The 12,648-nt window shown below is 42.5% G+C and overlaps 1 protein-coding gene across 3 annotated transcripts in view; it reads left to right on the top strand.

The window, feature by feature from the left end:
- Nucleotides 1-12,648, top strand: part of LOC146193338 (uncharacterized) — a 127,915-nt gene that overhangs the window by 64,936 nt on the left and 50,331 nt on the right. For all 3 annotated transcript variants that reach the window (XM_084602691.1, XM_084602690.1, XM_084602689.1), the window contains one exon: nucleotides 9,253-9,391. In XM_084602691.1, coding sequence (XP_084458817.1) covers nucleotides 9,253-9,391 — 139 coding nt within the window. The remainder of the gene's footprint in view (nucleotides 1-9,252; nucleotides 9,392-12,648) is intronic.

Below are 12,648 nucleotides of genomic sequence, written 5' to 3'. Positions count from 1 at the left end.
CAACTGCTGTGGACACGATTCTGCGGTCATGTCCTGCGGACGCGGTCTGCGGACACGTTCTGCGGAGAGAAATCTGGGAACATAGCGAAGTAATGCTTTCGCATTGATAATCTAGCACTAGCGTCTGGTTCCATATGCAGGCTTAATGCCGCTGTTTCAACAGTGGACCGCTCCAACGGTCTAGACAAACCTGCATGCCCACGTCCTTTAATAGATATTTTTTGCACGATTATTTTCGACGATGTCGGCACTTGTGCACAACATATGAATGTAAGCTTTTATTTTGAGATGTTACTAGCTTTTGCCACGGAATGATGCTGGACGTTTGAAGTTTATTCGCGGGTACATCGCGCATCGAAGCCGCGCGCAGTCTTCGAAGCGCCCGGTTGCGTGACGTCACATAATTGACGGAACATTAATTCACTTTTTTTACCCATTTTAGTCCTCGGTACTCTCAAATTGCGCGCCAATCCCTTCTTATGCCCTTTTTCGTCTCTACTTGTTGCGTGACATCACCTCTTTGATGTCTACCTTATTCACTGCCTTAATTAACTACTTTAGTCTGGTACTTTTAAATTGCGCGCCAATCCCTTCCTATGCCCTTTTCTGGCTCGACTTTAGGTTGCTGACATCACATCTTTTACGCCAGCCTAATTGACTGATTTAAATAACTATTGTAGTATTTGAGACATTCAAATATGGCGCCAGGCCATCAGCTAATGAGACCATTTTCGCCTTTACTTTTTCATTTTTGCCGCTAATTAATTACCTAAATAACCTACAAGCCTAACATTACATCAGCCTCTATCGAATGACACCACTCATTAACCTCTACGACGTCTCAATTACTCACTACTGCTGCGGACACGATAGTGCAAATTGCGTGCGAATTCCTTCCTATACTCTTTTTTATTTTATTTATTTATTTATACATACTGCAGCTCCATCTGGAGCTATAGCAGGTGTGGGGTGGGGGTGTGCATATTTTAAGAAATGACAAAAGGAAAAGAAAAAATGTAAGGTAATCATACAGTACAATATCAATAAACAATTGAGCAAACAATCAAACAAACGCAGAAACAAACTAACCATTGAATTCAGGTTATAAAACCTCAATCAGGTGCTAAAATCCCAACACTGGGATTACAGTATCAATAAATAAATAAATAAATAGATTAGCAGTGGCTGATTGCCCTAACAAATTCAAGCAATGGGAAGGAACGATGTGATCCAGGTATTCTGTTCCATGCCTCGATCGTACGAGGGAAAAACTGTATTTAAATGTATCGCTTCTGGCAAAGTAGGTGCTAAGGTTTAGTTCATGATAATTCCTTGTGGATGTGCGATGCGCTGGATTAATATAACTGGTAGATGACAGCCGATAATTACCATGTACGATGCAGTAAAGAAATTTCAAGGATTCAACTTGCCGGCGACTTGATAATGTTGTTAGGTGCAATAAAGGAAGGGCGGAAGTGGGCGAAAAATTCCGGTGATACTGGTACAAGTGAAACGAACAGCTTTTTTTTGAACATTTTTAATCTGGTAGATTTCAGTTAGTTTATGAGGATTCCATATAACGCAAGCATAATCAAGTATGGGAAGGAATAACGATTTGTACATCAATAACTTTACGTCACATGTAGCTTGAGCTGAGTTACGTCTCAGATAAGCTGATTTCTCAATGGCTTTACCGCAAATAATCAATATGTTTTGACCAAGATAAGTTAGTAGTGAAAGTAATACCCAGATACGTATATTCAGAAACCCTTTCCAGTGATCTGCTGTTAATTGAGCCGACAAAAACGGAGGCCAATGAACTGTTATAAAATGGCATTAATACAGACTTATGAAAATTGATACGCATTTGCCATTTCTCGCACCATTCAGAAAATGCGACAAGTGATTCGTTAAGACAATAATGATCCCCAAAGGAATGGATAGTGCTGTATAGGACACAATCGTAGGCATACATGCGGATTTGAGATTTGATGTTATTCGTAAGGTCGGTAATATAATGCAAGAAATGTAAGGGGCCTAAGACTTATCCTTGTGGCACACAAGAAGAGACTTCGACGACACTGGATTCACCAGAATTGTATGCTACATACTGAGAGCGGCCAGAATAAAAGTTAGATATCCAGTTAACCAAGGTTGGATTTTTTAATACAGGGTTTAGTTTGTGCAGGAACTTTGAATGGATTACGGTGCCAAAAGCTTTAGAGAAGTCAATAAATGGAGCATCAAGTTGGTTACCAGAATCAAGGCTAGAAAAAATGTCATGCACAAATTCAGATAATTGTGTCAACGTGCTAAATCCCCGTCGAAATACATGCTGAACGTTCGATAAGGTGTTATTTGTTTCCAGAAACTCTGTAATATGCTTGTAAATAATAAGTTCTAACATTCTCTACTTCCGGCTCTACTTCCGCTTGCATGACGTCACATCACATTAATTCGTTTCTTGGTTATTCATTTTAGTCATTGGTACTTTTAAATTGCACGCCAATCCCTTCATATGCCCTTTTTTGGCTCTACTTCCAGTTGCGGGACGTTACATGCTTGAAGTGTCCTTAATTTCCTGATTTAGTTAACTATTTTAGTATATGATGCATTCAATTGTGGCGCTAAGCCATTCGCTAATGAGACCATTTTCGCCTCCTTTACTTTTTCATTTTTGCCTCTAATTAATTACCTATTTACCTTTTTTGACCTAATTATTTCCTCGCACACTTTGCGCCACCTTGAATCGATTGACACCACTCATTAACCTATACCACTTTTCAAATTACTCTTAACTGCTGCGGACAACTTTTGCATTTTTTGCCTGTAAATAATTACCTAATTAACTAATTGGCCTAATTATTCTTTCTGCAGCAAAACTGCGTCAGCCTCTATCGATTGACACCACTCATTAACCTCTACCACTTTTTAATTTTTCGCAGCTGCTGCGGACATGATTTTGCGGACACTGACTGCGGACAGAAATCTGTGAACATAGCGAAGTAACGCTTTCGCGTTAATGGAATGCGCAAGCCTTCTTGATCACGAGGCTCTCCTCAGCGCGGAAAGAGAACTGTCCAGCTAATTCGAAATCAGTGTTGTGGTAAAGCACTCAGAATCGGTCACATACTTTGTAGGCATTTTGGAGAATCATCATGACATTCTTTTGCAAAGTGAGCGTCTAATGAAATTTCCACCATGCCCCACGGGGTGTCTACCGGCTTAACAAGAACATCAGGCACATCTCAACATCACCTGAAAAAGCCCTACTGTACCGTTCGGCTGCCATACTTACAATAAGTCAAGGAATAAGGTTTGCACACAGATGAATATGTCATTAAGAGTTTTAAGCATTGCATTAAGCATGCATTTGAAAATTCGGAGCCACTACACATGCGATTCTGCCAACGTAATATATATGCTAATGTTCCATCTGGAATGTTATTTACGTTGGTCAAACTGAAACTTATTTCAGAGGGGGATTTAATAATCATAACGCTAATATTAAAACGCTGCCTATTTATCCTGTTTTAAGCCTGTAAAAATTACCTATCACGTTTGCGCAAAAATGTAAGTACCTTTACCGGAATCAGTCTTACGACCTCTTACGAAGGCGAAGTCCGCGAATTATTTCTCATACACAAGTGTAACACGGTTTCTTGTGCTCCGAACGAAAATATTGGCAAGCTAGTTTGTCCCCTGTCAGAGCAGATTTACTTTATAGTTACACCACCCGCACTTTATTATGTTTATTCCACCGAGACCATCTTTTTGCACTGTTTTTCTTTTTGCCCGCTTTGTTACTATTACACTCTGCTGCCTTTCACAGGGTGCCATGCTTAATCTCCACTGTTCTTCTTATCCTTATATTTGCTCAAATTTCCGGCCTATTTGCACATTTTAGCAGAGTATATCCTTCTCGCCGCAACATCCCTGGACCGTAGCACCTTATCCAATAGCCTTACACACGATTGCATGTGTAACTTAGTAGACACGTGTACAAAATGTTTTATTTATTGCTTTTTGTTTTCCATTCCATTCGAGCACACGTTCGACACTTTCGCGGTGTCGCGATTTTAATGACTGTATAAATGTCTTAATCTCTTTTCCGTGCTTAATCGCAGTAATTTTTCACTGCTAAATCATACTGTAGTTTTATTTCCTAGTGTCGCCCGGTAATGCGAATCGTCGTTCAGCGGACGAATGGCGCCCGGGTATTGCAGGTCTACATACAACGTGTACCTATTCTATTCTTGTGATATGTTATGTATCTTTGAGCGATCCGGTTGACTGACAGCTGCTTGTGCGACATTTTACTTTTGCTGATCCTCTTTCGTACAACATTTTAATGAACTGAGCGCATCATGTGTCGACAGGAACCTGTAATCTGTTTAAATAGGCTGCACCACTAGCATATCACGCGCGTGCAATCTTCCTTTGCTGTTTATTGGTCGATAATGCCCAGTCGCATGTTTTTGGACTACGCATAACAACAAGCACCAACCAGCCCGCCAGAAACCCCTTCTACGCATAAAATGATTAATAAACACCGACCGCTCCTTCCTGCATTTCGTGACAAACTTCGGCCCGCGGCTAAAGCGTCGGAAGCAAGTATATGGTTTTTCTGCATTCTATCATCTCGTTTATGTTTTTAAATTTGTCTGAGTCCGTCCGACACGTAGAGCATAGAATGTGTCTCAAAGAAGTGTCGAATGCTTAATCTTTCCTAGTTAGGCCGCGGGGACTATCTATAGCTATCTCAGTGTTCTCCATGTTTTCTTCTTCGATACGGTACGCCAATCCTGGATGAGTGCCGCCGATAGACTGAGTGAAATTCTTTCGCTTCTCGCAAATTATTGAAAGCTGCACTGAGGGGCTGCTTGAATCCTGCGCATCTCACTACCTTCTGATTGATGGTGTTGATAAGGTAACCCTGCGACTACCTGAAGTAAAGGGTTGGCGAGATTAGCTCTTACCTACGTGAATAGTTTTTAAAAGAGCAAAGTTATCTGCTTCGTCCGCAACATAAGTTCCTTATGGTTCGGTATCACGTGAAATAATATTCTAGGTATTTTTACAGTCAAAATATTCTAGTGAGCGTTAGTCACTGCTCGTGAAAAGTGATAACTTACTGCCACAATCTTTCAGTTTCCTTCAAAAAATCTGCTGTTATCAGACTGTAGCTTGGAACGTGCGCGCTTTGCACTGGTTACGAATGTTACTTTGCGACCCCTACCCTTTTCCGTAGGGTGTCTATTATTCTTATGAAATTGGTTGTCTTTTGTTAATATTAGTTAATTCGGTTCTTGTAGAGGCCCGTGAAGAATTATTCGGTTCTGTTAATTTTCTTGCACATTATCACATAAAGATTTCTATTACCATACATGTCCTCACCATACATTTCCCTCATCATACATGAAAATATACATATTCACAGCATCATACTTTTCCACACAGGTATACAGTGACTATACCACAGAGGTATAAAGTTCTCGGCGACTTTAGGCTACCTCTTATTTTTACACCCTGCTATAGTGTGCACATATTAAGCTCCCTTGATATATTTTAGCTAACAGGATGTTTTGTTCTTGTTTTAATAGTTAATTCTGCTGTCGACCTTTATAGGAGATGAAGCTGATCATATAGCTCGTTATCCGCGTCGCCTTTTTTGATACTTGAGGTAGGCGATAAAGTTAAGATTAGTCATTCAAGGATACTGTCGGTGTACTTGCACTGGGCTATCGAAGTAATACTTCTTGATGAGGGTTTCTGCCTTTAATATCAATTGTGTTCTTGAGCATTAAATATTTTGTGTAAATTATGGCAAAATTAAAACATGAATACAGGTTTAAACTTCCCCATCCAGTTGAGTGCAATGACGAAGCTTTGATGCCAGATGATTCGGGGAGGCCTGTTTCAATAAAGCAAATTAAAGATTATGTAGTTATAGCCATGAAATTAGGAGACGCCTGCTTCTGGGAAAGAGAGCAATGGTTAGCCTTGACCGCCTAGTAAAGAGCAGAGATATTTGTCTGCCAACCAAGATCCGTATAACCCGTGCTATGGTCTTTCCAGTTGTGATATATGGATGCGAGAGTTGGACTGTGAAAAAGGCTGACCGCCGAAGAATTGACGCGTTTGAATTGTGGTGCTGGCGAAGACTCTTAAGAGTTCCTTGGACTGCCAGAAGATCAAATCAGTCGATATTGTCGACCATAAACCCTGACTGCTCATTGGAGGGTCAAATTCTAAAGTTAAAGCTCAGCTACTTTGGTCATCTGATGAGACGAGAGGAGTCGCTGGAGAAAGATTTGATGTTGGGAAAGGTTGAGGGTCGCCGGAGAAGGGGTAGGCAGCGAACGCGATGGTTAGATGGCATTCTCGAGGCATTGCAGATGAAGCTATGTGATGTTAAGAGGATAGTGAGAGACCGGAAAGCGTGGCGTGACATGGTCGATAGGGTCACGAAGAGTCGGACACGACTGAACGCCTGAACTGAACTGAGTTATAGGCGTATACATTTCTACGTTACGATCCACGATGGTCTTTTCAGCATGATTCTCGTTCAGGCTGAGTATCTTTTGAGAGGCATGTAAGCAACTGAATAAGACGATAAGCGCTTAGTTAATTTTACCCTATCATGAGTAGTGCACTGGAACTCGGAGCTGCTGGCAACAATTGAAAGAGTACGGCTCCTACTTGATCGTTTGCTTCTACACACAAACAATATTGTGCAGTAGCTTTTATCATTGAAATGCACAACTGCAAAATGTTCCCGAAAATAGTTTAGCAGTTAGTATGACGTCGCAGGTTTTTAAGATAGCCTCTTGAGCGTCCACTACTGAGTGCTGAGAGATCGAGTGGACACATTTCATGATGACACAGTGAGTTTCACTTTCGCAGCTATTATTATTTGTGCTCACAAACCCTCTCACCCTGACGAACATGGGTGAGAGGAAGAGGAAGGTTGCAGTGGTACCGTATGTGCACAGAATTTCGCATGGCCTCAAAAATGTAGGCAAGAGGTATAATGTTGACGGCGCATTGACCGCCCCGCTCAAGATGAAGAGGATCTGCCCTGCTAAAGAGAAGCGAAGAAGCAAGAATGTGGGGTTAAACATAGAAACCCATATGTTGGATGCAAGGCAGGTGTTGTGTATAGGCTTCCACTCTCTTGTGGATCCAGTTATATAGGACAAACAGGGCGGTGTATTAATAAGAGACTACAGGAACACCGGAACAACTTGGAAAGTGGAAAGGACAAAACGTTTCTGGTATCACATTGCCAGTCATGTGAAATAATGAAGAAGGAGAAGAAGTGCACTCCTAAGTTTGACAGTGTTAAGATTTTATATCGCCACAAAGAGAAGATGACGAGAGAGATAGTGGAATCGTATTTTATTTCAACGGACAATAAGTGTGTCAACAAAACTTCTCTTGCTCTTTCAAGCAAAGAGGTGTCTTTTTTAAGTGATTTTTAAAGTAATTTTTTATGCAGCAGGTGAACCCAGGGGTTGTTTCACGTGACTGTTTCGTTTTCTTCATGTTTGTTTTTCTGGGCCTTGGAGTAAAGGGCCCTGTCTTTAACCTGATTTTTGCGCATGAGATAAAAGGTACGGCGTACAAATGTTTTTATCTGTGAAATACTTAGCGAAGGTGGTACCGAAAAGAGACCACATTTTGACGTCCTACGTCCAAGACACCATTCCAATCATTAATTGTGAATAAGGCATATGTAGACAGGTGTTTCGAGCAGCCGAAATACCTTCGTATTTTTTAAAGGTGGTCGGCGGAGAATGTGAATGCTTTGCCTCAATAATGTGGAAGTATATTTTGCAATATTGAAGTAATCATTCAATAACGCCCACAAAACTTGTGTAATGCTGATAAAAAGCAGACTTCACACTTTCTGCATTTGTCAACAGCGGTATTTCTACGCAAGCAAAGTCTGCTGTTTACGACGAATCTCTTTATATCCTTAGTTAGAACCAGGGACTACAGGCAAGTCTGGTTTCTCGCTGCACACACAGCGTAAGACGGGAAGAATATCACGCCAGATGCTTGGGCGACGACGCGATGATCAGCAGCACAAGTTGGGATTAATGTCGGTCCAATTTTTTCAGTATCTGCCAGTGTGAAAAACATTAAGACTGGGGGATGAGTCATCACTATTATCTTTATCAGCGAAAATACACCAATGCGGAAACATTTTAAAATTAAATAAATCAAACAGTTTTCAGACGCTTCATGGAAGCGGAAGCGGTGACCTACTTACTTAGTGCTGAGACTCATAAGCGTTTACACAAATCGAGAGCCATAAACACATTGCAGATAGGCACGGAACAAATTCTGTGAAAATTCAGTGATAAAGCATCCTATGCGGGATTTTCTTTCATACAAAGCCAAACAGGAGAGATGCATGGCAGGGTTAGCATACGTATCACAACTGTTCTCCACTTTCCCTCGTTGTTGTTGAGTGGCCAGTGAACACTCCTGAGTTATTTGTAAAACTCTGGAAAGGTGCACGTCCAACTAATATATCGCCAATTGTTTGCCTTCGTGAAGTAACTTACAGGTCTCAACAAGGAAACACTGCTCATAATTTCCGTGTTTTAAGTACTCCGCCCTATTTCCGTTGTGCATAGTAGGTGAAGCGTCCGCTTTATTTATGTTGCGGTGCGTGCTTCCGTTAGGCCTACGTGGAATATTCAAGAATAAACAGGTCGAATGTGTTTATTTTTTACTGATAGTAATCATTTGAATCCCATTTTGTTTTCAAGATTTGAAACGTTACAGTATCGAGTATCCCGCTTACAGCGATACGCTCATGTTCTCTTTCTTTCCCCTGGCGGTCCGCGAACGGAATGATTTAGCCGATGAAGTGGTTAATTGCTCATCAATGGAAAGTTTCAGTTCACTGCTGGCAACTGTTTCTTGAGAACCCTATATATGTTTAGCCCGATCACTGTGCAAATATTGTGAAACATGTGCCTATTGAATTGTACCATATTGTATTGTATTACATTGTATCATGTTGTATTGTATTGTATCATATCCTTCTCTTCTTTTGCATTTCTTGTTCCACACTGCCATACAGAATTGTGTAAAAGGTTAGCAAGTGTGGAGTGTCAACATTTGTCATTTTGTGCTTTCAGTTTATACCCCAAACCTGCAACAACCTCCTCAAGAAGGTTAGCAGTATGTATAAAAAACAAAGATACCCAAAATTTTGTCATTCATTTATCGCAGTCACCGGAATGAAGGTGGATTTCACAGACCCAGCTCCACAATTTCTTGAGAGCCGCCTGGAAAATATGGGAAATTATTCAAATTATAGCAATCCTACGTACTACGCCATCCGGAACCGTAGCGATGCAGACAGCGAATCGTAAGTTGCTGTATACGTTTTGTTTTCTTACACTTCCTTCCACACTGCGACGGCACTGCAGTGTTCACAATGTTATTTCTACTTTAACCCGAATGACTATCGATTTAGGATTTGTTAATTATTTCGCAAGAGGGTTAGGTATTTTATATTTCAGTTTTCGTTCGATACTTCTTGAACATGCGTAGCAACCTACGTTAAGTAGCAACATTTATCCTAAGACGTGGATGAGTATGGGAACTACCTACCGTTCAGCTGCATATAGCGTATAATTCCTACAAGCGGCAATGATAATACCATCTAACATTCGAATACGTGCATCAGCACAGGGTTGCCGAAATTGTCAAAATAATTGATCACGGCGAATGAGTAAAGGCATTTCTACTAATTTTACAGCAGAAAAGAATACGTGGTCTCAAACGTGCAAACGGAACACTATGCAGGGAAGGAGTGTATCCAAACAAACAAAAGATATCAGGGATAAGCATGAGGGGTCCTGTGATGCTACGTATAGGATAGGATAGGATAGGAAATACGTTAATTTTTCTAGGAAGGTATTGTGTTATTAGCAGAAGAGGTCCATCTTCCGTCTTCTCACAGGGTCGGTGCCCCTATTCCAGGACTCCGCTGAACTTCGCTGCTCGCTGGGCGTGCTGGATAAGACCTAGTTGGCAGTCCAGATCGCCGCTGGAGAGTGTGTTCTCCCACTGTTCCGCACTCGGGTCTTTACGAAAGCTATCGTTATTTTTTCATTGCCACGTGAAGTGGTATAACGAAGGTTTGCTACCACACCATGGGCAGGTGTCCCAATATTGCGACGGGTAAATCGTGCTTTGGTCATCTGATGAGAAGAGAGGAGTCGCTGGAGAAAGATTTGATGTTGGGAAAGGTTGAGGGTCGCCGGAGAAGTGGTAGGCAGCGAACGCGATGGTTAGATGGCATCCTCGAGGCACTTCAGATGAAGTTATGTGATGTTAGGAAGATAGTGAGAGACCGGAAAGCGTGGCATGACATGGTCCATAGGGTCACGAAGAGTCGGACACGACTGAACGACTGAACTGAACTGAAATCGTGATTAGGATATGCAGGTTAGGTCTGCAGTCTTCGCCAGTACACTGCCTCGTGTTGTTTTAGATCCCGATAAGGCGGCGTATAGCGGAACCGTACCCCCTTATAGTAGTTCAGAATGTCTAAGTACGTAGGGCCGACTCGCTCAGGTAGATCGTCCGATTGGGAGGAAGCTCAGCTCGTGTACCCTCGAGCTACCTCGTCGGCGTGTTCGTTCCCCGCTATGTCGGTGTGTCCTGGCACTCAGTAGATGTTGTGTGTGACTTTTGATGGGGTGGCGCTCTGAAGGAGCCTGAGCGCGGCGCGACCTATGCGGCCGTTCCTGTAGTTACGGCACGCTTCTTTCGAATCTGTAAGAATGGTAAGGGACGTGTTGCTTCGATACCCGGCTACGACCGTTAGAGCAACGTCCAGCTCCTCCCCTTCGGTTACCGTGCAATCCCTACGGATAGTTCAGGATCTCAGGGGCATACGCTATGTCGAGAACAGAAAGGGGGGGGGGGGGGCTGGGCATGCGCTATGCGGAAAGTCAAGATAGTTGCAGACATTGATTGTTTGCAGTTCGGGTGAGCTCGCCGCTGTAGAACGTAAAATAAATAGAAACTAATGGGATGTTCATTCACTACAACTCACTGTCAAACATCACTTGCAAAAAGAATCTGCCCTACAAAAGAGCAAGTTCCCAACAATGTCAAAAAGCAGGTCGTCCTCAGGTATTTTTGGTGCCAAAATCCCTGTGACATACACAGCTGTGGGACGACAATTGAAATTATATTTTCTAATTTGTTGCTAAGAAATTGAGTGTAATTATCTAATGTGACGCTCACGCATTCCCCCAATAGGCTTTACATTTTCTGGATATGACGATTAACTAATACATTCTATGTTACGTTTTGAAGTTTTAGTTAGAATTTAATTAGAGTAATTAGACAGCCGCAAGCCATGGGTCAGTCCATCGCGGTTTCGCGAGCCAGAGCCCAATGTTAGCCCTATATATTTTGTCTTAATAACAGGAAACGTTTTGGTGGCTCAAAGAGTACGTTTTATTGGTTATAATCCTTGGGTAAAGTGATCGTGCTTACCTTTAGGCAATTCGGCTCGCACGTCAGGCATCAATGTCTTATAAAGCACTCTTGACATATCTTACTTTCAGACTTGCAGATTCATGTTTAAGTGGTCGGTACAAGAGGCAATAGTTAGAGTCCCACAAAACATTTTCGTACTGTATTACAGCCCCTGTAAATTATAGATATCATAAACTGTATTGAATCAGTCAATGGCTTCTGGGCTACACCTCATCGCATTGATATATGGTGGTGTGCAATAGGAAAATATTCAAGACGTCGATAAAGCAGTGAAATAAATGAACTGGAGTCCGCGAAATACGTCGGGTGATCGCGACGTGATATCCTCCTGATAGGTCCAAGGATCGAGCGCGCTGATGCTTGCAATACGGCCCTGGCTTGCGGAGCAGCACCGGTGTTGTTGAGGGGATTTTAGATGAAGCTTGACATTCGGGTTAGCTGAATCCATGCAGTTTGACCAGGCACAAGAGCACCCCTGCCATCAGTCAATGCGCCGCGAAGGGGAGCTGCTTATACTTGGCTCGGATGTCGGGCGCGCTCGTTCGTCAGGCTATCCAAAATTTACGTCGAGTGTCCAGGCGCCAAATAGCTCCATAGTTCTACTTGCCAAGCGTGTATCTCTGCTCACAGCCATGTCGCGAAGGTGCCTCGACCAGCTTCTCTCGGGTCTTTGCAATGCCCTTGCGTCTAGCCACTGGTGACGACTGGTCGCTCTACTGCTTTCAGAACCGACCGACAGCACGTAACACCTAGTACGAGCAGGTACCCCCTGTTACCCGTCAAACACCTGAAAAATCATCGTGCGAAGTCGCTTGACTAAATTGCTGCCTCAGTTTTGCTTCCGCTGCAACAGTTAAACGACATATGTAGGATACAGTACATCATCATCCTCATCAACCGGACTATACCTACTGCAGGGGTAAAGCCTCTCTCATGCTCCTCCTATCTACCCTCTTCTGTGATAGCATAATCCACTCGACCGTTGCGAACGTAACCTCATCCGCCACTTATTTTCTGCCGCCCCCTGCTACGCATTTTTTTCCTTGGAATGCACTTTGTTACTTTAATCATCCATCGGTTGTCCTCTCTGCGCACTGTATGCCATTT

The sequence above is a fragment of the Amblyomma maculatum genome, chromosome 4, assembly GCF_055883805.1.
Source record: "Amblyomma maculatum isolate TAMU_Amacu chromosome 4, ASM5588380v1, whole genome shotgun sequence".
Lineage (NCBI taxonomy): Eukaryota > Metazoa > Arthropoda > Arachnida > Ixodida > Ixodidae > Amblyomma > Amblyomma maculatum.
This window is presented reverse-complemented; position numbering and strand designations above follow the sequence as displayed.